At 42.2% G+C, this 26,958-nt stretch overlaps 1 protein-coding gene across 2 annotated transcripts in view; it reads right to left on the reverse strand.

Moving 5' to 3' along the window:
* Positions 1-26,322, reverse strand: part of LAMA4 (laminin subunit alpha 4) — a 147,993-nt gene extending 121,671 nt beyond the window's left edge. The window contains exon 1 of one of the 2 annotated variants that reach the window (XM_029944549.1): positions 25,826-26,322. In XM_029944549.1, the coding sequence (XP_029800409.1) occupies positions 25,826-26,020 (195 nt within the window). In that variant the 5' untranslated portion in view covers positions 26,021-26,322. The remainder of the gene's footprint in view (positions 1-25,825) is intronic. The other variant, XM_029944548.1, reaches the window with a different exon arrangement.
* Positions 26,323-26,958: the final 636 nt, after the last annotated feature.

The following is a 26,958-nucleotide window of genomic DNA, read 5'->3' on the forward strand; positions in this document are numbered from 1 at the left end:
ATGTACCCCAATGTTCATAGCAGCAATGTCAACAATAGCCAAAACATGGAAAAAGCCTAAATGTCCATCACCTGATGAGTGGATCAAGAAGATGTGGTATATATATACAATGGAGTATTACATGGCAATGAGAAAGAATGAAATATGGCCATTTGTAGGAAGGTGGATGGACCTTGAGGGTGTCATGCTAAGCGAAATAAGTCAGGCAGAGAAGGACAGAAACTATATGTTTGCACTCATAGGTCTAACAGGAAAACAGGAGAAACCTAATGGAGGACCGGGGGGGGTAAGAGGGAAAGAGAGTTGGGGAGAGAGAGGGATGCAAAATTTGAGAGACTATTGAATGCTGAAAATGAACTGAGGGTTGAAGGGAAAGAGGGAGGGGGGAAATGAGGTGGTGGTGATGGAGGAGGGCACTTGTGGGGAAGAGCACTAGGTGTTGTATGGAAACCAATTTGACAATAAACTATTAAAAAAAAAGAATCTTTTCCTTAGTGTTCTTCTGTATTCTCATGGTACTCTGCACACATCTCATTACAGCACATGGAACTTGCTATTATAGTTTTAAATTTGCCCTTTTGCCTCTTAGAAATCACTGTGAGCCCTTTGAGAAGAGGAATAGTATAGGGTCGCCTGGGCAGCTCAGTCAGTTAAGTGTCTGACTTTGGCTCACGTCATGATCTCACGGTTTGTGGGTTCAAGCCCCACATTGGGCTCTGTGCTGATGACAGCTTGGAGCCTGGAGCCTGCTTCAATTTCTGTGTCTTCCTCTCTCTCTGCCCCTCCTCTGCTCACACCCTGTCTCTGTCTCTGTCTCAAAAATAAACATTAAAGAAAAAGGGAATATTATCTTGCTCATCTTTGTATCCTCATCAACTATCAGAATCATTAGCAAATGACAAGTAGATTTTGAAAACACATTAGTTGAAAAAAGTAGATTTGAATCTGTAATGAAGGAACCAAGTGTGCACAAACAGTTTAGAAACTTTGGAGAGCTTTTGGCAAGTAAAGATCTTCAATCATGATTGAATTTTTAAAATATAATACTAAAGAAATAAAACAGCTGCAGAACAGAAACACTACATTTACACTGCATTTGGAAACATGTAAAATAATATTATGCTATATCCTGTGTAGGGACACACATATATAAAGAAAAGTATAGGATATCAATGGGAATCTAAGAAATCAGGCCATTTGATGGTAAAGGAGGGGGATGGGATTGAGAAAGGATATATATTGGCAATGTTTTATTTTTTGAGCCCCAGAGAGGGCACAGAAATGCTCATGAAAGAGTAGAGTGAAAGGAAGAAAACATGAAAAAGAAACAAAAGATTACACTTAGGTTGGCTGGATTTTGGATTTCCATGTCTAGACCTGGTGAGTTCTCTAAAACATCATCTCTGGGAAGTGACTAATGTGGTCTTGACAATAGATTCAGATGTTTGTGTATAATTTGCCTAACTTCCTTGTTATTCACTTTATGTACCATGATCGTTATACAGAGTTAAAAAAATAAGCATAAGAACATTCCTTTCTTAATTTGTCCTTCCTTTGTTTTTCATCTTACAGCTATGGGTTACAACCTCCCATGGGGAAGCCTTTCATGTGTCTATATATCTGTCTTATTAGTTAAAACATCCATCAGCTCTTAGGTTTTTCTCAAATGTTTAAGACTATTTAACCTGATTTCCACTAACTATTTCATTCCAGCAGTAAAGCTACATGTCCTAGGCTACCCGTACAATTTGGAGTACTTTTACAGGGCTTGTTTATTCTAGTTGGGTTGTACTAATTTAAGGCAGAGGTAAAAGATTATCAGAATAGTGCACAATGCTCTCATTTTCCAATGACTGAGAAACTAAATTTTAAAATTCAAGAAAGAGAAATCACAGGCTGGTTTTCTGTTCTAAAAGGGGAGTTGGGGTCCAAATTTGGAGAGCGCTGTCTCCTAAGGGACAAAGGCAGCTAATAAATGGCTCTAGATTGGCAGAACATGGCAAAGTGACCCACAAGCTGGGCTAAAGTTTGGCCCCTCCAGCTGGCGTGGAGATGAAAAGGGAAGAGGAAAAGAGTGAGCAATGATTCAAACCAAATGGAGTTGAACTATGGAATTTAAGGTTATGTTCTTCCATTATGCGGAAATAAAGATTATGTTCTTTGCATATTTTTTTGGTATAATCTCTTCTTCATTGTTTCCTTCCATGAAAGTAAAATAGTCTGTGAATTAAAACAGCTAATTGCAGCAGATGCTTTTGGAAAGTATTCCCCCACCAGAAAGGAAATGGAAAAAGCCATGAATTTCCGAAGAGAGCCTGTCCATTGACACAGTCAGTCATCAGGCACCCAACATCAAACAGAATTCCCTTTTTGGGGTTCAAATGAAAGGTGGGGAAGTGAAGGCAGCAAGGCATGGAGAGGCAATGGGAACAAAAATTTACCACACCTAAGTCCGAGGGAGTGAAAAAACGTTGTTACACTAACACAGGTCAGGGTAGAGCTGGGGAGAGCCCACCACGGACTTTGCAGTCTTGCGGGGGCCACAGCTTCTGCCCAGGAGGTGGTGCTTAAGGCAGAGAGGGCACTGGCAGGACACCCCACCTTTCCCTTCTCCTGCTTTCTGGTTCAGGGAGGGAAAATGAGTATTTCAGTCCACAAGGGTGGGCCTCTGCAGGCAGCGCAAGGGAGGGAGGGCCAAGCTAGGGTCTGAGAGCAGGGGCAGAGCACCCAGCACACCATCCCGTCCAGGAGCACGGCAGAAGACACTCAAGCAGCAGTAGGAAGTAATTGGCAGGCCAGCTCTTTGTCTGGGGACTGCTTAAGGGTCCAGCAGATGTGTGAAATGACATCTGATTGACTTTCTTTCTCAGACGGTCCTAGGCCAACGCCTCTTTCAAATAACCAAGTTGGGTTTTTTTTTTACCAAATCTTTGAAGGCTCATTAGAAAATGTTAATTTACCAGTGAGGATGGTTTTAAAACTGCAAAACAGAAGCAAATTTGGCTTTTGTTAGAAAATTAGTAAATGTGGTCCCAGAAATCACTGTAGCAGTGTGCACTGAGCTAAAATTAGGCTTAAGATTTATATCCAGGTGCTTTTTAATCACACCTGCTTCCTGGCCCCCTCCTCACTGTCTTTTTTTTGGGTGGGGAGCACTGTGCCTCCTTCCCAGATAGCCCTGTTCCTCAGCCTTCCTTAGGCATGGCCTCAGGAAACAGGCATGATCTTCTCCATCATCCTGAGCTCAACTTTGCATTTCATATAAATTTACTCAACTCGTAGGAGAGGACTATTTTTTTTGTTAAAGCGGAAATGTCTTTTTAGCTATAATTATTCTGAACATTAGTGTGGCAGTGACAACAGATGTTTAAGTGGTCCCACTAGGGGCTGTAGTCAGGAAAAAGCATGGCTACAAAAGTCTCCTACAAGGCATGTTTTCGGAGTAGCAGGTAACAGACTGAAAAGAGGTAACAAATTGAATTCTATACATCGGGGATCGAAACTGCACTATCGAAAGACAGATTGCACTTTATGTATTTGGATCCTTCTATCATAATTTATAACAACCTCAAAAAGGTGGTATTTCCTCCCCTGTTCCGTTGATGGAGGACATTTCTAAGAAATCCAAATAAGAATTTGTATTCAAGGGTAGGATGCCTTTCAAGTAATCAATTTTGGGGGTTCCCAATATAACTGCAGTGAAAGAGTTGTTAAATTAGGAAATAAAGAACATTTCATAGGGAGGGAAAAGTCTCCTTCCCATGTGTTCTCTTTTCTTCTTCTTCCAACAGCTTATAAATTCTCTTTGCCTCTCTACATACAAATACGTACCTTTCAGTAATTTTCCTTTAGATTTTGCCCCCCAAACTGTCAGAATATGATGGAAATCTACTCTTTGGCATTTTAAGAAATGCACACATGTGTCACCATGTTCAAGTTTCCATTTGTTAATTCTCCATCTGGCAGTTATTCAGGAAGTCTTTGTTGAGTGAGTGTATCAAATACTCCTCCAAATATGCTTGTATTTAGCATTCCCCCAGACTTAGACCTCGTTGATTTAACTCCCATGTGCATTGATGTGATACACTACCATCTATTCCTCACAGCAGCCATAACTCCCTACAGTCATATCCTCTGGAGACAACTTGGAGCAGCAGAAAGCATGAGGTCATCTGGATTCCAGTTCCAGTTCTATCACTCAGACTATCTAACACTAGGTTCTCAGTTTCCCTTTCTGGGAAAAAAAAAAAATGAGAGTAGCCACCATTTTGTTTCTTAGAGTGGCTATGAGGATTAACTAATATTGTGCATTTGACGTCCAAAAGAAGGACATGCAACGGGTTCAATAGCTTTCAGTTTCCTTGTTTCCTTTTTGACATGTCTGTGTCGTGATTATCTGTTTTAACTGGTGGTCCCATAGTGAGCTGTAACCCTTTCTTTCTGGCAAACAACTCAGCAATGACACTGAAAGTTACCGGTTCATTGTCTTTCCTCCTCCAGAAGACTTAACTCCCCAAGAACAGAAACTGGATTTGTCTGATTTATCACTGTGTCCTCAGGGCCTTGCGCAGCAGGTTTTTAATAAATATGTACTGAAAGTATCTTGGTGTTATAGAATCACAGGATTTGAGAGCTGGTGAAGATATTAGTGATTACCTTGTCTAGCCTCTCATTTCAAATGTGGGAAAACTGAGACTTGGAGAAATAGGGACTTATCAGAAGTCATTTACATAGAGCATGTTAATGCAGCCCTTGGTGCTCTTTCTGCTAAGCCGCACTACTTGATGATGATGAAGATGAGGCTGAGAATTGCAAGGGTATTGTGGAAACCCTCGTCTCTTCTGCAGTTGCAGACAGGCCCACACTGTCCTCCTGCGCCTTTCACAAATATATCTGGGATAAAAATCAACTCTGCTCCGGGAACCTGAAGGGCTCAGTCAGTTGAGTGTTGGACTTTTGATTTTGGCTTGGGTCATGATCTCACAGTTTGTGAGATGGAGCCCCACATTGGATCTATTCTAACAGCACTAAGCCTGCTTAGGACTCTCCTTCTCCCCCTCTGTCCCTCCCTTGCTCATTCTCTCTGTCTCTCTGTCTCTCTCTCTCTCTATCTCTCTCTTTCTCTCTCAAAATAAATAAACATTTAGAAAAAAATCTACTCTGCTCATGGTTATCAGATTTGACAAGAATCTTATTAAAGTTATTTCCCTAGTATCATCTTCTTATTTCACAGGTAATTGCCAACATCATCAAAAAGTCTTAATACCACTCCCCAGGCAGGACAGGTGAAGGTGTGTGGGTGGGGTGAGATGGAGAAGGGATGGAAGGTGATATGAGGGAACACTTTTAAGCCTTTTTCAGATTGGCTTTGGGTGTAGGGCGCACTCAAGAAAGGAAATATTGCCTGTCCTCTGTAATTGCTTGATTTGGCATATGACAATTAGTATTAATTTAAACATAATTCATAGTGGGTGTTTCCATTTTTAACAGTTTCCGGATAGTGCAGATGGAAATGGACTGCGAAGCAGATAATGTAGATTACTCATTAGAGAAGTCAACCCTTGTTAGAGGCTGGTTGTGTGACATCCAGCTGTGTCCTTGACACGTCCCTCATTCCATGGGAGGGACCTGACAATGGGCCTTGGGAAAGGATGACCCTTTGTGTAATATACATCAGCATGTGTGCAGGTGTTTCCCCCTATGAATCAGAAGCAGATGTCTGGTTAGGCAGAACGTGTGGCAGCTTGACATGTCTAGCCCCAACTAACGGGAAGACTATGACCCATAAGTTGTGCTAATAAAATGCCATCACTATAATTTTGACTGAGTCATGAAACAAGCACCTTTGTCTTTAAGGCTAAATCCCATAGAGGGGCTTGTGATGGGCTCAAAATTTAGAATTGTTGGTTGAACCCCGCACACTGCCATTGATATATCTTTTTTTTTCCTAACATATGCAATTCTTTTCCATCATTTACAATACAGTAGTTACAATGACACTCCAAACAGAAAAGCAAAGTAAAAAATCAAAACCCAAACTTCTATTTCATGTAATTAGACTTATACAGAAATTAGAAGGTTAAGTAACAACTAGTTAATCACCTAATTTCACAACTATCTGAAGTGGCGATCACTATATAGCAGCTTATCTATGATACATTCAAGATACATGATACAATTTATTACTTGCCCATAAGCTAAAACACAGCCTGCTTAATACCTTTCCTTAAATTCCACCTCTATACTACAATATACTTGAGGTCCATGCAAAAAAGTAGCTACCTTTTATATAGGAAATGGATGATTAAGTCTCTGGTGTTGTAAAAGCAACTTCATTTAAACATAACCACCACCACCACCACCAAATGCTATTGATATATCTTACGAGGCACACTTAATGAGGCAAAAGACAATGAGACTCTACCCTCAAGGGTTCTTATTTGTAAAATGTGAGCAGTAGAATTCATTAAACAAACATTTTACATCTCTGCTATGTGTCAAGTGCCTAAGAGTCTCAGAAGAATGAATTTTCAGGGCGAGATTGAAGTCTGCTTAGGGACTCTGATGACAGGGCCATTTTCAAGCAGTTCATAAATAAACAAATATATCAAACGCCAAGTGCTTACAGAAAGCATGGGAAAAGAGTTACCATCACAAACATTTAGTTCCATAATGTGGGAAGCTAATTAATGCAAAAAAAACAAAAACAAAACTTTTCCAATAAATGGTAAATCTATACTAACAAAAGTTTAACTATATCATGAACTGTCCATAAGCTACTTCAGTTCTTTTTAGAGCATTAATGATATTCAAAATTGGTACAGAATTTCCATCCTTTTCATATTATTTGGGATTATTTCCTAGGATTTATTTTGTCCCCAGCTTCCCTCCCCTAAACATTTTATCTTGTAGTTTTGGCAAAATACTGTTTAATTTCAAACTTTACTTCAGTCAGGTTTACATATATAAATGGCACAAATAATCTGTACCTTTTTTTTTTAGTAAACATTCTGAGGATAGTTTCAGAATCACTTTACCATCTGATGTTATCTGTAGCTTTAAAAATCTGCCCCCAAATAACTACTGTCATAGTGATGGTTACTGTGTTAGAGCACACTTACACAAGTGAAAAGGATACAAACTAGCATGGAAGGAAAATGAGGGCAAAGTAGTTGACAATGTGCAGAATGCTACAAATCTATTCTATGCATAGCTACTTTAATGACAACAAAATAGTACACATTTGTGAAAGGAAATGGATGGGGAAGGCTGAGGGTGTTTGATTTAAAGTAATTCTGTTATCTGTCATTGGAGGTGGGAAAGTTATGCTGATTTTAAAACAATACTTGAGTTACAGATGTTTCCAGACCCCTTCCCTGATCCAAGGAAACAAAATACCATTCAGCAACAAGCCCAGATTTAGAGATGGGGCTTGTTCCAATATAAACATTTCTTAGCTAGACCTTCTCTATGAAACTGCATAGTCAATTTTTCCATATACAGTGGGAAAGACAAAGCTTTTAGCTTAAAAGGCATTCTCACCGGCAGGGCAGAGAGCCTGGAATGAACCACGTACGGACGCCACAGCTCACCATTGATGTCAAGCTGAATGCCGATTGGGCCACCAGAATTATAGACAGAATTGTGTCAGAAGGTGCATATGCCACAAACAAAACACTCGGCACTGTTTTGGCTTCCAGTATTTGATACGGTCATTTATTCTTTCTGTCTTTTTGTTTAATGTACTGCCATTTACCTGAGACCCAGTTTAGAGTGTAGCGCAAAGCAGGCATTTGATGAATAAGCAAGAGATGCATAAATTATCATTTTTTTGAGCATTTCATATTGAAGGCACTTGGCAAGGCAATTTGGGGAATCAGGAGATGAATCATGGACACTGCTGGCCTCCAGGAATTTAACGGGGGCATGTGTAACTTACCATTAAGGTAGGGTAGAACACACTAAGAATCATAGCGTAACAGGAGACGTACAGAGAAACACTGAGAGACTGAAGAAGGAAAGATTGCTTTTTCCTAAGTTTATTTATTTTGAGAGAGAGAGAGGAAGACAGAGAGAAAGAATCCAAAGTAGCCCAACATGGGGCTTGATCCCAGGAGCTCTGAGATCACGACCTGAGCCGAAACCAATAATCGGACTCTTAACTGACTGAGCCACCCAGGCGTCCCAGGAGAGATGGTTTTTACCTTGGGAGCAGGGGGGACACACCTCAAGAACAGTTCTTCAGAGGAGGTGACTATGTGTAGAGGTTTGTTGTTGTTGTTTGTTTGTTTTGTTTTTAGGAGGAAAGCTGGGTCTGAGTGGCTGGAAAGCACACAACAGATTTTAGTCAGTTCTCATAAGTACAAAGACTCAAACGTATTCCTTCTGTTTTGTTTTGTTTTGCTTTTGTTTGTTTTTGCTCAAAGTAGACATTTTTCATTCCTGGTAATAATCTGCTTCAATAATTCACTTCGATCTACAAAATGGGCATATTATTTTTCTCCTTTCTGAGACCTTCTTCTGAAAGATTAGTTTAATATCACAATTAAACCCATGTGACATCTTTAGCAACCTTCTTGCTTACACTATACTCACCCAGAAATACAAGTCTCTCTGTTTAAGCATTGTAAATAACATTGGAGGCATTCCCGAAACCCCAAAGTAAGTGTTAAGTATGCCTAGAAGCCTCAATAATTCTTTGTGGTCCTCAGAACTCCACAAGAGACTCTCATTTGGCTTTAAATGTAGGAATTTTGGAAGTGGCAATAATTTCCAAGTTATAATTGATGCATAGGGAGAATGTCATTCAACTACAAAAAGAGAATATTTTTATATTATCCTTTTCTTCATTTTGCTGTCTAGTGAAATTTGCCCAAAGTGAGAGGAACAAAAAAATGGTGGTAGAAACATTTGGTTTTCTGGCCCTCTGAGTAGCTAAAAGATTAACCTAATTTACTCAGAACCTACCAAGAATTATAGCAAGAACTTGGTTCACTTTGTTTTCAATACTCTATTGTCAACAGCCTGGTCTCCGAGCAGCTGAAATAGAGCAGAAAACTGCCATCATTTAAAGCCTCAACTACTATTTCAGGGTTTTTTTTTCCCCCTTTTTGAAGTTTGTAAATTTCTTAGTTCAGATGATTTGAACTAAGCTTGAAGGAAATCCATGCTGACTCATGACTTTGAGGAGAAAGCACATTTTCTAGTTGAATATGAGCTTATGTTAGCAGATTAAAAAACGGAGAGAGATTGTAATCAAAGGAAAATCAAGAGAGTTTAGATAATCTGAGATGAAGATATGTCTTAAAACTAAAATAGGGCCCCACACTTGTTAGCTTTCAAAATAACTAAAATGGAAGAGCAAAGAGCTGTTCTATAGAAAACAACAACAGCAACTAAATGCTTATTTCCATGAACATTTTGATATACTGAAGGTCCAAAAACACAGGTCACAGGAAAAACGTGGTGCATCTGCCAAAATAATCACAAATCTTTTCTGAGAGTAGGAAGAATCCAGCCCTTTAATAAAACCAAGAGATTTTTAAATGCCTTACAAAGAGCATTATACTTCCCTCATAAAGATTATTACTCTGACCTGATGAAGATACTTGTATCACCTTAAATACAGTATTGCTCTCACCATACTGAGATCCTCCCCACATCAGAGACCAAGGGTAAGGACAAGGGATGACGGTGCCCACCATCTGGAAAATGGACCATTGGGTGGGCAGCAGTTAAGGGCTGTTCTGCCTCCCACAGACCTTCCTATTTTGCTGACCACAAAGGTCAGCAACCCCCCTGAAATTGTTATCAGATTCAGGACACATCTGAGCACAGGTTGCTTATGGGGCAGTCCCTGGATCTTGCCAGCTGTAGCTCTGCCGGAATGTGGCTGATTTTATTTGCGAAACAGGGACTAATGAAGGCAAAGGAGCTGAGACTCGGAGCTGTCACAAAGCAGGCTGGCAAGGTCACAGTGGGCTGTGTCTGCCAGAGTAGACTGCTTTGGTGCTCTCCTGCATTTCATCTTCCTCATTAATTTCTCATGTTACAGTTGTTCTGCTGCATGGTAGGGGACTTTCTTAAAGTCATGTGGAAACCTGAATGATGCTGTGCAGGGGCGTGGCAGACATGATGTGGCCTGGGAATTTTTCAGATTAGTTCTACAATTGCTTTAAAACAACAGTGTTATTGTTCACTTTTGAAATAGATCTTTTTCTTTTTTTCTTTCTTCCTTTTATGATCCAGATGTCTTGTTTATTTTTTTAGGGCCATCAGAAAACTCTAGCCGGAAATTCCGGAATCTTATTGCACTCGGAAGTTTTCTAAGTATTGATGCTGAAGGGATAATTTAAGAGGTCAATAGCCATAGGGGGCCAAAGCAAAAATCTCTGAAATAAAAGAAAAATGTTATAAATGATGTGGTTATAAATTAAATTCAAAATTGGGATAAATATAATGGCCAAAAGGCTAAGAGACCTTCTAATATTTCAGTACCTAAATCACTCAGGACTAAGGCAGAGGTGGTGGCATAAGACATAACAAGAAAGTAAACATAGATATGCTTTTGTCTTATCCAGCCTGTTTAGTGTCCCAACACACAGGTCTCCAGGTTTTCTTCACCCCTCTTACTTGTTTGGGTGATGGTGTTCATGTTGTGATGCAGGGCAAGGTGACTGATCCAAGAGCCAGGAAACTGGGTTCCGGCACCAGCTCTAGAAGCCTGTTGTGATGCCTTGAGGAAGTGACTAAACTTTTGGCTCATTTCCTTCTCTTTCAATAATATAAGTGGCGTAATGATTCCTCTTCTCATCGAAACAGTCTATAATTCTATAAAATTTCTTGTGGTCTCGATAAGGTGACATGCTGTGAGACTTTGGGAAAATCACTTGACTTCTCCACATTCCCATAAATTAGATTAATAACCCATGGTCTGCCTGTTTTGTAAGGTGGTTGCAAGGAATAAAGGTGGAAAGATGCAGGAATACACCTTGTAGACCATGGAAACATTGTAACATTAACATTCTTTTCCAATTGAGTTGGTAGGCACTGGAAATTCCGGTGTTTGACAGTGGGGAATAACGTTTGTCCAATATCAGTAGCTGTTTTCTTTGTTTTAACATTTATTTATTTGTCTTACTAATCTCTACACCTATTGTGAGGCTCAAACTCACAACCCTAAGGTCAAGAGTCAGATGCTTCTCTAACTGAGCCAGCCAGGCATCCTAATATCAATAGTTTGTTTTAAAAATGTTTATTTATTATTTTCAGAGACAGAGAGAGAAAGAGAATGAGCAGGGAGGGGACAGAGAGAGAGGGAGACACAGAATCCAAAGCAGACTCCAGGCTCCAAGCTGTCAGCACAAAGCCTGATGCAGGGCTCAAACTCACAAACCGTGAGATCATGACCCAAGCCGAAGTCAGACACTTAACTGACTGGGCCACCCAGGTGCCCCTCAATAGTTTTTTAAAAGCTAAACTCTGTAAGCTATGTTTCAAGATACAGAAAGTCTCCCTAACTCATTGGAAGACCAATTCTCCCTTTGGCGTTCTGTATAAACATCATAAAGCAAAATAAAACAAACTGAAGATTGCCTTCATGACACGGTGAAATGCTTAAGCTGTCACTATTTTTATTCAAGTAAAAGAAAAAGCACAGATAAAGTACAGTTTTTAATATTGATTTTCTCCCTTTTCATAGACATAACATTTATGTGAAAGCATTGTGGGCTTTGGAGAGAAGGGACCACAGATGGGTGCGATTCTGGGTGGAGGAACAAAGAGCCATCTTTTTAGCTCAGAATGTGGGTAAGAAGCTGTAGTTTAGCATGAGATGATGTTTTGGAGAGTTTTAGAGCAAGATGATGTTTATGGTGATGGAATAATTGGATTAAAAAAATAAAAAACCAAGCAAACGTCTGACCATTCCTATGAGGATCAAAGATACCAGTCATCTGGTCTACTCCCTACCACCCTCTTTCCAAAACTCCTTTGTTAGGCATCCTGAGTACCCCCAGGTAATAACGGAGACAAAACTGGAATTTCCTTATTTCCTAGGAAAGGGCCCAAAATATCATCAAACAAGGAACAGGAAGCATAAAAATATCTCTCAGGAGAGAACCAATTGTTTAGAGATTTCTAGCTTGTGTTTGGCACAGTGGAGAGGCGCTCGGACCATCTGCGGCGCTGTGCAATTGGCGGCACGGACTGGCCCTGAGGCAGGTGTGTGCCCCGCTGGGACACTGCCTAGGAGGCACTGATCTGGACGCCATTTGGGGTAACATTTTGGACACCGGTCATGATTTAGAATATCAACTTGGGCGCTCCCAGCATGATGATTTACTCAAATGTTACTCAAACATTTTGGAGCAGAGATCTTTTTTTCCCCCAGTGAAATATCATGTGGAATCCATCTATAAAACAGATTTAAAAAAACAAAAAAGATGTTCTGGTTGAAGGAAGCAAAGCCCAAACTTCCTGCTGCTCTACCTCCCCCACCCCAAATTATACCCAAGGCATTTCTGTGTAGCTTCTGCTTGGAGTCACAGAGTTAGTAGGTCGTATGTTAAAAAGTCTCCAAAGAGATTTCTTTTCCATGATGTAATACATTTCTACGAATGTCAGCCGCACCTTTGACACATCTATCCCTCACACCCTTGCTCTCCAAACATACGGCAGGTTGTCTTAATAGAATCTCTGCAATGACCACAGCATTTTTTCTCTCCTTTCCAGGCTACCACCACCATTCAAATCCAGGCCCTTCTTACTCTCTCCTGGATAGTTACTGATGCATAACATAGGTGATTCTTTTTTTTTTTTTAATGTTTATTCATTTTTGAGAGGATGGGGGAGGAGCAGAAAGAGAGGGAGACAGAGGATCCAAAGCAGTCTCCGTGCTGACAGCAAAGAGCCCAACATGAGGCTCAAACTCATAAATCGTGAGATCGTGACATGAGGTGAAATCAAGAGTTGGGCACTCAACCAACTCAGCCACCCAGGTGCTCCAACATAGGTGATTCTGATTCCATCCAGGTCTGCCCAGTGCATCTAGTAGCCAGTTTCCAGATTAATGTTGCTCTGGAAGCACACTCTCATTGAGTTCCTTCCTTCTCTGAAATCTTCAATGGCTCCCGGCTGTCTAGTCTCACCAGCTGAGACTGTATCCCTTTCTAGAAGAAACCCTCTGCCTTTAGTCTTTCCTTATCCTATCTCTTAACCTTGAATTTCCCTCAGTCTTGAAGATTTAACTCAAATGCCACCTCTCCCCTGAAGTCACCTGTGAGCTTCCCACCAGAAGTGAACCTATTTTCTAAACCTTCTAAGAATTTTTATAACATATCAGTTTAGTTGTATTACACTACTGGTGTACTGGCTTCATTCTTTCAACCATGTTGTATTTATCTTTGTAGCATACATGGTATCACAGAAGTAGTAGACACCTTTTTTAAAATAAGAGAGTAAAGGTATTGATATCTACTAATCAAGTGTCTCTGGACACCAAAGGGATACGAGATGGCAATATATTTCCACATTTCAAATTATCTAATTAAAATTAATTGTAACATACTCATAAGAAATGTTCAACTAAAATGAAATGTGAAACGTTTGTGTTTGTTTATGCTTTTGGCTGAAGGTAATATAAAGTGATAACACTGATTATCTTTTATCAGAAGTTCTCTTATCTCATTAAAAATAAGTTATTGCTGGGGTGCCTGGGTGCCTCAGTAGGTCAAGCATACAACTTTGGCTCAGGTCATGATCCCATAGTTTGTGAGTATGAGCCCCGCATTGGGCTCCGTGCTGACGGTGAGAAGCCTGCTTGGGATTTCTTTCTCTCTCCCTCTCTCTTAGTCCCTCCCCCACTTGTGCATGCTCTCTCTTTCACTCTCTCTCCCTCAAAAAAAATAAACATTACAAAAAAAATATGGGTTATTGCTTAACACGTTTCTCTGGGTAGGTGTTATGGTTCTTATATCTCTCACAAATTCCTACACTGAAGCTCTAATACTCAATGTGATTGTATTTGGAGATAGGTCCTAGAAGGAGGTAATAACGGTTAAGCAAGGTCATAAGGGTAAGGTCTGGTAGAACTGGTGTCTTTATACAAGAGGAAGAGACGCTAGAGAGCGCTTTCCCTCTCTGCACATGCACAGAATGAAGGACAGGCAAGGCCCACAGAAAAGATGACCACAAGCCAGGAAGACAGCACTCACCATAAACTAAGCCTGAAGTCTCACTGATCTTGGACTCCTAGCCTTTTTCTAGTCATTTTCCCCTAAGGACCTGCTTTTAGCACATTCTGGTTTCTTTCTTTATCCTTCTCTCAAGTTCTTTCAAGTCATAGATCCACAAAGTAAACTAAGGATCTTACTGAAATGATTCATATTTAGCATGGCTTGAGATGCATGAAAACAAACACATTCAGAAATCATGTCAATTTTTATTCCTATTATGTCTAAAGAAGAACCTCTCATTGTTACTGAGATGATAAAGTCAGTTTATGCTCTAAATTAAAAAAAAAAAAAAGGCAAAAATGTAAACATACCGGTAATTAGAATACTCCCTATGGACTTGTCAGCTACTAAGGCCTTTCTGGCATCCCTGTTAGTTGAGCTACTGTAAAGCACTGTGAGATTTAGAAATAGATGTTAAGGAATCGTTATAGGATAAGGATTATGAGCTTGGAGCCAGATTCTAAGCTGTGATCTTGGATAAATTACTCAGCTTTTATGTGACTCAGTTTCCCCATCTGTACAGTGGTAGTAATGGCAGTGCCTTCCATTATGTTGAGGAATAAATGAATTAATTAGAGAAATAAAGTGCCTAAAACAATGTCTTGGAAATAGCGAGTGCTAATAGAATGCTTAGGAGTTAAAGCTAAAAGGATCTTTGAAATCATTCAACTAGGTGTCCTAAAGGGGTTGAAGGATCGCTGATGTTCAAAGCTGTTCTAAAGTAGCCCCTCTCAGGGCTGAGGCTGCATCCAGGAGATTTGGAGTCCCTCAGCCAGATGCAGAGGTCCCCTCTGACGCAGGAGAGGCACAGACCCGGACTCACGAGCACTTCCCTACAGATCTCAGTCCGTCTAGAAAAGTACCAGCTTGAAGATGAGCCACAGCAATTCTCATTTCGTGGAAGTAGCTCTTCCATATCTCTCCACATTATCTTTCTAGCCTAGCCACAAAGACCACACTTCTCACTCCCCGGAGACACATGGTCCTGAATTAGAAAGCCTCCCATATTCACAAGAGAAACATTGCAATTCCACTATTTCCTGAAAAGCATGAGCAGCACCCTATTTTCAAGCAGATGCCACAAGTAAATTTTTCCCCTGCCTCACCTCCCCGTTTTCCTCAAGGACACAGAGACTCCAGGTATCCCCTTTCTAGGCTGGGGGTGCAGGGAAGTAGAGGGAGGTAACCAACCTTCCCTATCATTCTTGTCTTTTCTTAAAAACGCCTTTCGGAGCACTGATGGTGTTTGGGGCACAGTTTCAATTCCCTCACGTGTCCTGAAGCAGCCATTGGCTTGGAGCTTGTTTTTTTATTCTACAGGACAGCTTTTCAGGTCAGGGGCTAGTACCTGTGTGGGCCTGGGAAGCCGCCCCCTAGCCTCACACAGCGGTGATCTGGGTTTCTATTTTAGGCCTCCCTATAATTACATCAAAAGAGCTTCCCTTTCTGGATTCTCAATTTCCTCTAAGTCCATTAATATTCAAGCCCTGCTGCATTGGAGAGGCCAGCATGTCTACTCTACTGTGCATCTGAACGGGCTGGGGATCCGGTGACAATGCAGATTCTGACTCTGGAGTGGTGCCTGACAGCCTGCATCTCCAACAGGGGCCGCCTTCCTTCCTGATGCTGCCTTCCTTGGGCCACACTTTGGGTTCCCAGGATGGAGACACCTGTTCCACGTAGCTGGCAACAACCGGGGCATTCACATACTGAGTTCCCTCACACACTGACGATTAGGACTTCCAGAAAGGTCCTTGAAAATATGTGCTTCCAAAGGCTGTGTCCTGCCCAATCTAGAGCACGTTATCAAATTAGACTTCCTCTTTATTTTAACATGAAGTCTCAGTGGACAACTATACTGTGGCTATTGTAATGCTGTGATTTCAGTTGATTTTTTTAAGGTTTATTTATTTTTGAGAGTGAGAGAGTCCATGTGCATTTGAGTGGGAGAGGGGCAGAGAGAGAAGGAGAGGCAAGCAGGCTCAGCACTGCTGGTGTGGGACCCAGCGTGGACTTGAACTCACAAATCATGAGATCATGACCGGAGCTGAAACCAAGAGCTGGACGTTTAACCACCTGAGCCATCCAGGTGCCCCTCGGTTGATGAATCAATACTCTGTCACTGGCTTTCCCTTCCTTTGTGGCACTGAGGGAAAATACATTCTCCTGTCCAGAGCCTCTGTCATGTGCCTTTAACTGTTATGAGATGCAAGGACACGAGCCTCCCATCACTGGTTCTGTGTCCCTCACTTTCTCTAACGTCACCCCTCCTGTGTCTCCGTGTGGAGCTTCACGTTTAGGGTCACTGTCAAGGGTCTGGATCAGGGCAGCACTCAGGAGCCCTGGTGTAGGAGACTGACGTTCATGGACACGCTTAGGGGTCTACAACTGAAGCCGTATGGGGAGCCTCTTGGTGGTCGCCTTGGAAAGGCTCATGTCTGTGGCTGGACCAGTGCTCTGTCCTGCAACCACCCTCACCAAGAAGCAGGGAGAAGGACCCATTAAAGCCCCCACCCCACCCCCGCCCCACCAGATCAGGACCCTGTGTGTCCCCCAGGCTTTAGGCTCTGCAGTCTTGGGGTTCTAACTGGAGCGGCAGCTGCGACTCTGAGTGATTCTCTTCCTTAAACCAGTTTCCCTTCACTTAGCATACATTTTTATCTATTTATTAGACAATTGCAGAACTCTGTTGCTAGAAGTAATCTTGTTTTTCTTTGCTTATTTTGTTTTCTTCTTTTTAAACTGTAGAAATTGAGAACCCAGGAGTTGAAGGGACTGGCCCAGGTTCCTTCAACTGGTAAAGGTGATGGGGTTGTTAGTGGCAGGGCCAAGAACCGGAAGAGTTGGTTCCACACTCACATTCCGGTGCTTGTCCCACTCTGCTGAACTCCGTGAGACTCTCCTACTGATTATTCAACTTAAGGACAAATAAAACAATAAAGAGCAAAGTGAACAACAGGATATGTGAAGCAAACAATTTTTCTCTTAAAGATATATCTCTTTAAGAGAAAAATTATATAGGTAGTCCATTGAAACAGTTTGGAAGAGTGAAAGGCTGGCAGTCCGAAGACAGCTCTGGGCACTGCTGCTAATGAATGAGCTTTGTGTCCTTGAGTGAATCATCTCAACCGTCTCCCACCCCGAGGCTCAGTTTCCTTATCTGCAAAATGAGAAGGCTGAATCTCTAAACTCTCTTTCTAGATCTAACTTTCTATGATCCCTTTGATTTTATGGTTCACACTGCAAAATATAGTAAAGTTATACATCCAATAACCACCCACTGCCTCAGGATTCAGACAGGCCTCCTTTATGCTGAATTCTGTGCTGCAAGAGGGGCTGCAGGGCTGGTTTCTTATACATGGAATTTCAGGGTGTCTCCTGGCAGCGATTAGAACAGAAAACGATTCCAAGGGAACAATACAGAATGAGGCAATTTATTCATGGGCCACAAACACTGGCTCATCTCCAGGCATTCAGACTCTGTTCAGTGTCCCAGTAACATGCATTTAGCACCTCACCTGTGATCTGGGGATCGCCAGAATCACAGATGACAGAATCCCTCTCCTGTGCTCAGGCCTCCCAGGCGTGTCAGCGGAAGAGAGGTTACTTTTAGGTCAGTCTCAGCTTGTTAAATTCTATCACTGTTCCTCAAGGGAGAAACACACACTGCCTGGCCAGTGAAACTCCAAAGGCATTGTAGAAGAACTCTACTCTGGAAGGAGAGGCCAGCCACAATTTGTAAGCCTGAGATCCCAAATCTGTGCTCTTGTTCTTGCTATAATGCTAGGTGGTTCTACAGCCCTAGCATCCCAAGGTAAGAGGCTCACTAGACATTTCTCTTGCCTCCTGCGGGTGTCTGTATTACACATTCCTTTGGGCTGACACTTGGCTTTCCAGAGCTGTGCAGTATGCCATGTTGCAACTTACTTTGTAAACAGACAACATGATTGCATGTGACAGTCACCTCTGAGGCCCGTTCTAGTGAAGACATCTCTGGTCTTTAGACTCCCTCATTTCCTTTAAAGTCATCGTGCCACTGCATGTAATGGAGGGCATGATTTCAAAATAAATACGAATGCACAAAGTCTGCACGGTGCTCAAGGGCCCCTTTAGCTGTGGTATATACAACATGGATTACTGGTCTCGTCTGAGAGACGTGTGCTAATGCAGCTGTTGGTGGTACGGGATTTCTCCAACTCTTCAGTTCTCAGGGAGTCATAAATGTAGATGTTTCACTCCATTTAGGTAAACACTGGACCTCTCGCTTCTTCCAAAACACAACACACAAACCAAGAAAGTCCTCGAAGTGAAAAGAAGGTCATATTGCATATTGCTCAAAGCATGTCAGACTATCCCTCTGTGGTCTTAAAAAAAAAAAAACAGTATTTGTTTCTTTCTGTATTTTTTTTCTTTATGCAGGGGATTTGAGCTTGAATGTGGACATTTTCCCACTACCATTCAGCCTCGGAATGCTGTTTTCCCCAAGTTTCTCATGATAAAAAGACTAAGATTCAGCCCCTAACTGCTGGCAGCTGAATTTCATTAAGACTTTGATGGGAAACTTAAGTTGGAATTACAAACATCTGTGGCTAAGCTTCCCTTCAGTAAACCATTTCCCAGAATTTAACTTTACCACACTAGGAGCAAGAAAGAAAACAGTTGGAGAAAGAATGCTGCTTTTTGGCAAATGCTGGAGTAGATATTTAAATATTCTTCTATGTGGTCACTACATCTCAATGACCCAGCAGATTTACTGGTTTTAGAAAACAAATAAATAACTGTTTGGAAATACCAACTTGTGGAACTCAAAGATGTACTGGGAATCTGGTTTTAATGGTTCCTAATCAATCAAATATCTCAAAATTATGTCTGGCCATCATTACATTTATATGGTTACTCTGAGTGAGGAAAAGCCCAAAGAAGGAGAGAAGCGTTTTTGATAGTACATATTTCAAAAAACTATGAAAAGTCAGATTTGAGAATTTAATTGTGGAAAAACAACAAGATTATAGTCCTTATCATATCAAACATGTTGATATTTTTGTTTAACTTTTTTGGAATTTAGAAAAAGTCATTCATTTCTCTTCACTTATCAGGTCATCCCATCACTGGGGAAAGGCTATGTTTAAAGAACCATTAGGGATACAATGCTTATAAAAGTTAAAGTACAGTCCCCGTCTTCTCCCTTGTTGGCTAATCAGCACATTTGTATGGAAAAGCTGGAAATAATCAAATTTACGGAAGAAGTAAGAGTTGAGATAAAAATAAACTGATAAAACAAGTCTTTACTTGCAGTAGATAAAAACAGTGGGAGAGAAAGGGAGAGGGGGAGGTACAAAGAGGGAACTGAAGGCAGACTTTGTTACGCCGCTCATACACGTTATTTCACAACAATCTTGCAAGGCAAATACCTTTCTATTCATTCCACAATCAAACAAACTGAGCCTCTGAAGGATGAACTAATTTGTTCAAAGTCAAACAGCTAGAAAGTAATGGGGCTGAATTCATAGCACATCTGTCTGGCTACATGCCCACGTTGTACCTTTGATGAAAGGTGAATTTCAAATGTTAAGCAGAGACTGAAATAAACAGTGCTTGGGCCATCAGATGCACTTCCCACAGAGTATTAAAAATAAACAGTGCTTGGGCCATCAGATGCACTTCCCACAGAGTATTAAAAAAAATGAGTCAGCAAATTCACTTAAGAATCCAGATTCTGTTTTCTCCGGAAAAAAACAAAAGACCTGGCAACACAGAAGTGGGTGTCCCTCTGGAAGAGGCAACTCTTCCCTCGTCACTTTGGACCCACTGCTCACAAGATGTATTCCTTTCACTGTCCAGGTTTTTGTTGTTGTTGTTGTTGTTTTAACTTGGCCTTTCTAGGAATCCAAGTTAAAATTTTTTTTCTGTACCATACGATCAGCAATTACACTTAAGGATATCTATCCCAAATTGCTGAAAGCAGAAGCTGAAAACAGATATGCGTACACCAATGTACACAAGTAACACTAGTCACAGAAGTTAAAAGTAGAAATAACCCAAATGTCCATCAATAGATAAGTGGGTGAACAAAATGTGATATATACATACGTTAGGATATTATTCAGCCAAGAATGAAATTTGAATACATACTACAACATGGATGAACTTCGAAGACATTATGGTAAATGAAATAAGCTAGACACAAAAAAACAAATATTATAGATTCCACTTATATGAAGTATCTATCATAGTAAAATTCATGGAAACAGGAAGTGGAGTGATGGTTGCCAGGGCCCAGGGAAGGGTAATGAGGCATTATTGTTTAATGGGTATTGAGTTTCAATTTGGGAAGATGAAAAAAATTTGCAGCTAGATGGTGGTGATGGTGATATAACAATGTGAATGTACCTAATGCCACTTAAAAATGGTTAAAATGGAAAATGTTATGTTATGCATGTTTTACTGCAATTTAAAAAAACATGGTTAAATCAGAGAACTCTGGAACTCTAGCAAATGGAATTCTTTATTTTCCAGCAATTTTATAGTAAATTCTATAAGATAAGCCATGTGTACCTAGAGGTGGTGCTGTTCTGAATTCTTTACCTATTAATCTAAATATGGAGTTTCTAATGTAGACTGTAGCCTCATGCAGAGGAAACATACTAGAATATGCTTATAAAAGGAAAATGGGATGCAAGAATACCCTGGAGTTAAATAAAGAATCTATCAGGGGGACCCAGTGATACTCTGGGGGAAAAAGAATGGGATTTGGAAACCTTGGGCAAGACACTTACCATCTCCAAACCTCGATTTGCTCATCTATAAAATGGGTATAATGTTCACTATTGAGTATTACAAAAGATAATACATGTAGTTTCATGGGACATAGAAGTCAATAAGTATTAATTTCTGTCTTTTCTATGTGAGTAGTTTAAAAGTAGTTATCAGACTGGTTGGGAAAAGGAATTCTTTGATAATCCTAAAATTTTATGCAACTTATGCTATTCATCCAGCAAGCATTGCACAAATAGTCTTCGAATGGCATTTTATAGATTTTATTTTAAGAAATTCCTAAAACTTTGACCAAAACTTATGCCTACAGATAGTTCTATTTACCCAATCACTTTTTCCTGGGTACTCTTGCACAGTTGAATTACTTTCATAAATTCCTTCCTAGCAGTGCCACTTACCAGGTAGGGTGCCTGGGCAAATGCTCTGTGCCTCAGTTTCTCTGTTAGCAAAATAACAGAATAACTATACGAGTCCCATTGAGCTATTGAGGGAGAAAAAAAATAGCTCATGGAGAGTGCTTAGATTAGAATCTGACACATGGTAAAGACTCATGAGCTTTAGCCATCAGCCATGCTATTATTATTACTACTGCCACTATATTTAGTCCTTCTAAAATAATGTTTCCTAGGAACCTTCTTTGGTATTTGGTGAGTAGGTTGATTGTGTCCTACTGGCCTGGCTGCAGAGCAATACTTTTTCCACATGACCCTCCGGCCCTTAGCTTACAGCCACTTTTACCGAACATTAATTCATTCTGCTTTATATGAGGACTATGAATATTTTTCTTTCTTAGATTGCTTACCCCTTGAGGGGAGGGATGTGACCCTGCCTTCTTTCTGTTCCTCCTGGTGCCTACTTTATTGCTCTGCATATAGTAAGGCTCCAAACATGCCTGTTGGATGATATTAAGTGAATGAAATAATGGCCCGCATGTGGGGGTTCACAATACCTACACGCACTGTTGAGCAGCAGTATAGAAGGATGGCCCGGGCCAGTGACTAGAGGTCTTCGCGTGATTCAACAGGGCTTCTTTCAAAGGAAGGCCCAAGATAAGGAAAAGGAAAGCAGATAATGAAGGAGATCCACGTTGCCTTTTAATAACAGACTGCGATCCTTTAGTGGCAGGGCCCCAGTTATGTAAAAGCATAGGATCACGTATGGACAATAAAGAGAGTCTAGGGGAAAAGTCACACAGAGTTAGTCTAGTTCATAGTGCTTTTTTTAAAGCAAGTGAGTTTGTCCAGGGTGGGGTACATGTACTCATGAGGTTCACAGGCCACTGATTTTCTTGGAGGGAAGCTAACAACAACAACAACAACAACAACAACAACAACAGCAACAGCAACAGCAACAGCAAAGCCCAGTCAGGTTACCAGGAAATAAATTCCTGTTCTTTTCACTGAGAGAAGTTTGTTTAACACTGTCCTTTATTTCCCTTAATTTCTCAATTATGTGCCGTCACCCTCCACCACCTCTCATTTTGCCCTTCCCCCTTTTGAGTCTGTGTGGTAGCTTCTTCCCACAGTGTCAACCTCTAACCTAGTGTTCTTGACCTTATTTAAATTCTGCTTCTTTCTGACAGACAAGACTGCCTTCCTACCAAGGACACTGTGACACCCTCTTCCAGGGGACGTTCCTTTCCCCATCCCTGTCCCCATCCCTGTCCCCCTTCCAGGGCTTTTGCACATCCATATTGGCTAAGACTCCTGCCTAATTTTACTTGCTAGTGCGTGCATGATAAAAGCAAGACTTTCTCTTTTTAAATGTAAAATATTAGAACATTGGCTGTTCTTGTTTGAAACCTCCCCGGCACCTATTTGCCCATCCTACTGAGAGACACTGGCCTCACCATAAACTCAGCAGTAGTGAACGCAGGACATTGCTTATGAAAAAACAGAAGGCGGGAAAATTCTGCCAAATTAGCACCGAGTAACCCGTGGGTGCTCCTCTTTTCATACCGGGGATCCTGGGGGAAGCTTGGGCTTGTTTGAGAAGGAAAGGAGGAACCTTCCTTCTCTGTCAGACAGTGCTCCGCATTCTCTTATTCAGTGTGTATTTAATGTAACTGACCCCTAAGTCACCCTGGGCACCACAGTGTGCCGGAGTCTGGAGTCCCCTGTTGAGGGCTGAGGACCCAGGGGTGGAGAGGGCACAAGTCTTGCTATCAAGAAGCGTGGGAGAGCCTTTGGAAGGCCATCAGCCAAGCACCTCCCACTGCTGTGTGCTTGCCCTACTATTTTCCTTTCTTCCCTTGAAGGAAAATCGAGGAATAACCATTCATATAAATCCAAGTGAAGTAAACTGAATGTATTTTTAGAATATCCCTCCATCTACATTGCAAACCTCCTACAAATAATGTGTCACATGTATCTGTGGTCTCTGTCTCTCTCTCTCTGTCTATAGATGTAAATACAATCTCCTGAACCAAGTCAGTAGAGTGGTTGTAGCATGTTATTAAATTTCCAGAATGTATTTGGTTTATGGTCTCCTTACTGGCTATAAAGAAAGAGCATGGGAAATCTGAATGGTGGGGCATTGGGATTGCCATGGGACTGCAAGCAAACTGGGGGTATAATGTGAAACTATGCAGTGGGAACGTAACTAACTTCTCCAATCCCACACTTCCTACATCATATACTTTGACCCTTCTGGAATGACTAATAGCTTCTTTCTGTTTCCCTAAACCAAAAGCCCTAACTGGCATTCTAAACTTATTGGACTCTGACAGTATTACACATTTAATTCACTATAGGACATTCATTCTGGTTGGAAAGATATAGACAAACAGAGATACTGCAATATTAAATAAAATAGAGCCATAAAAATAATGTTCTGAGAAATATTCCCAAATAAGCATTCCTTTTAATTCAATCATCTGCATATTTTATACCCTTAATAACAAGACTTAGAATGTATACAGCATTAATACCATAACAGGTACTCTTTTAAGCATTCAGTCTATATATTTTATCTAATTTCATCACAGTAACTCTAAGAAGTGTGAAGTAGGCATCAATAATTTCTCTAAGCCTTAGACATTCTGTGTAATTTGGGTATCTGTAATTTGTCTAAGGCAAGGAGCAGGTAAATTGAAATTTGAACTTGGGACCATCAGACTGCAAAGCCTACAATCCAAAACACTCTGCTATGCTGCCTTCCTATTATTTCACTGAGCATATGTGTATATAAGAAATTGCTCAGCGTCTCAGCAATAGATTTAAGGTTCCCTAAAAATCAAATAATTATTTTTTTTTACTTTTTGTGGGAAAAGAGTTACCAAAAGGTATGTGTGCCCATCTCTTTAAAGTTAGCAGACAGAAATACAGAACGCGTAGGTAAATTTGAATTTCAGGTAAACAATAAATAGTTTTTTACTGTAGATACATCCCATGCAATATTTGAGACATAAAAAAATTATTCATTGCTATCTGAAATTCAAACTTAATTAGTGTCTTGTATTTTATCTGGCAATTCTACCCTTAAGCATTTCATTCTGAGCTTTCCATGCTCAAAGCAACAGGTGGAAATAATGCTACACAGGGGTTAATTCCAGGTCTGTGGAGGAGCAATGCCTTCCCATTGCATGGTGTCTCTTGGCCCTGCTTCTCCCCAGGTCTGGGGAGCACGAAGCTGAGTAGAAGCCAGCCATGCCCCTCTCTTTCCTAGAGAGGTTACTCTTCGAACCACAATGGGAGGTTGGAAAGCTCTGCCCCTACCCACCCCTCCTCTTTTTTGGGAGTGTGACTGGGACTCACTCCTGGAGACCTGGAGACGGACCATCTCCATGCACCTTATTTTAGCAGTAATAATTAATACCCCCAGTTATACTAACAATTAGTAGAATTCATTGCAACAATCCAGACTTTGGTGCTGTTAGAAATGGTGTCAACCTACATAAATGCTTTGGTTCTACAGTTGCTGTAACCATACCTATTGCAGGTGTGTGTGTGTGTGTGTGTGTGTGTGTGTGTGTATTTGTGGTGTCAGGTCAATGGCTCCTTCCTTTCCCATGAACTTAGGTGACTTCATTTTCCTCCTACTTAGCATCTCCCACGCACTGGACATGCCCTTGTCCTCTTGGCTCAAGGGACTCTTAAATTACTCACTCTGGATTCATCCTCCTTTACCCAATTTCCACTTTCTGGTTATGCTTTCAACATAAAAGCTGGTGTAAGGTACTCAAACGGCGGCTCTTTGCATAAACACATCACTAATAGCATGTCCCAGTCGTTTTACCTTTGGGGATGGGGCTTGATTGTCATCACAACTTTTTGCTTCTGGAATATAATGGCTTATGTCTATTTAAGGTATCTGCTCTGCAGGTTCCCAACAGAGTCTTTAATATCCCATCACCCTGAGCCGCTCACTCACTCACTCTCCGCTGTTGGAGAGGATCCTCTGTTTGATTTGTGACAAAAAGATGGGCCCCGCAGTATTGTTCCCACTGTCCCAACATCACAGAGGAGCAGGAAGCCTGGGACAGGGCACACACACTTTAAGTGACTCTTCTGGGATACACAAGCGGCAGAAAGTCACAGAAGTGCCACTGCAGCCCCAGATGAGAGTCCAAGCAGACCGGCTCCCAGCACACAGGACACATGCACTTAGGCTAGTTTGAACAGTGCCCAGTTCCAAAGCCTCCACTCCCAGCTCGCGACGCCCGGATCCAGCTTACAAAGTAAAACTCTTCAAGTTTCTAAACTGACCTGGGGCAGGTGAAACTCTCAGGGCGGAGAGGGGAGGGAAGGAGGAGGGGGAGAGAGAGGGACAGGAGCGGGTGCCCCCGCGGCCGGCCGACCACGGCAGGGGCACTGTACCTCGGCAGCAGGCGGCAGCCTTCCGGGAGCCACGCGGGGCTCGCTCGCCTCAGGCGGGTCCAGTCTGCCGACCGCTGAGCTCCCTTCAATGTCAAAGGGACCGGCGCTGTCGTCTCCGGCCGCCGCGGCCGCGCAGGCAGCGCCGCAGAGCAGCCACAGCCGCAGGACCGCGCGCCAGGCTGAGCTCACGGCCATCTCTCCGCTGCCCCCCAGCAGGGCTCTGCCCGCCGCTCGGCCGCCGTCCGTCCTCGTCGGTCCCCCCGTGGGGCGCCGGTGCCTCGCGTGCGTTACCTCCTCGGCCTCCGCCCTGTCGGGACGTGGGAAGTCCAGGCGGCCGGCGAGCAACTTAGTCAAAAAGGCAGAGCGAGAGAGTGAGCGGGAGCCCTTCTTCCCCGCTCCTCTCTCCTCTCTCCTTCTTCGCGCCCCGTTTGCCTCTCGCACTTTCTCTCCCGCTCTCTCTTTCCCCAGAGGCTCTGGCTGAGGGGCGTTCAGATGGGCGCTGCTTGAGGCTGAGCATCAAAGAGCAGACGGGGTTGGGGCGAGCCCCGCCGGCCACCTCCTGTCCCGGGCGGGTGGGGACTGCGGGCTGCGCCGTCCTGCCTTCCTCCCCACAGCCATTCTCACCACTCCCTTTTTACCTTCCACCTCCAGGCCCTCCCACTCCAAACGGCGTTGCACACACCGAGCTCGGGCCTTTCCCTGGCCTGCGCTCCCCACCCCCTCTCAGTGTGGAGCCCCTCGAAGGGACCCCATGAATATTCAGCCTTTGTGATTGCTTCCTCGAATCTCTTATTTATTTAGTCAAGGTGCCCGGTGTCTTATCTGTATTTATGCAGATCTTTTATGGGGGCCCCTGCTTTGCAGGCAAGGGAGAGGGGAAAGGGATTCCAGGGGTAGGGGCGGGAGCCAGAGGTGGGCAACCTCAGACGGCGGAGGGGGAAGGCACCCACTTTCTGGAGCAAGGTCTCTCATTTTCTAAAATGAGCTGAAGGCTTTGAGCTATCTTCACTGAGAGGGGCTGGCCACCCATCCTCCTCCTTAGGGTCCTCACCCAGAGGGCTTGGGAGAAGAATATCTTTCACTGCAGGGCTGGAAAATGACTTCATTACGCAAATGCATGAACTTTTATTTAC

Source organism: Suricata suricatta, chromosome 7 (genome assembly GCF_006229205.1).
Source record: "Suricata suricatta isolate VVHF042 chromosome 7, meerkat_22Aug2017_6uvM2_HiC, whole genome shotgun sequence".
Taxonomy (NCBI): domain Eukaryota; kingdom Metazoa; phylum Chordata; class Mammalia; order Carnivora; family Herpestidae; genus Suricata; species Suricata suricatta.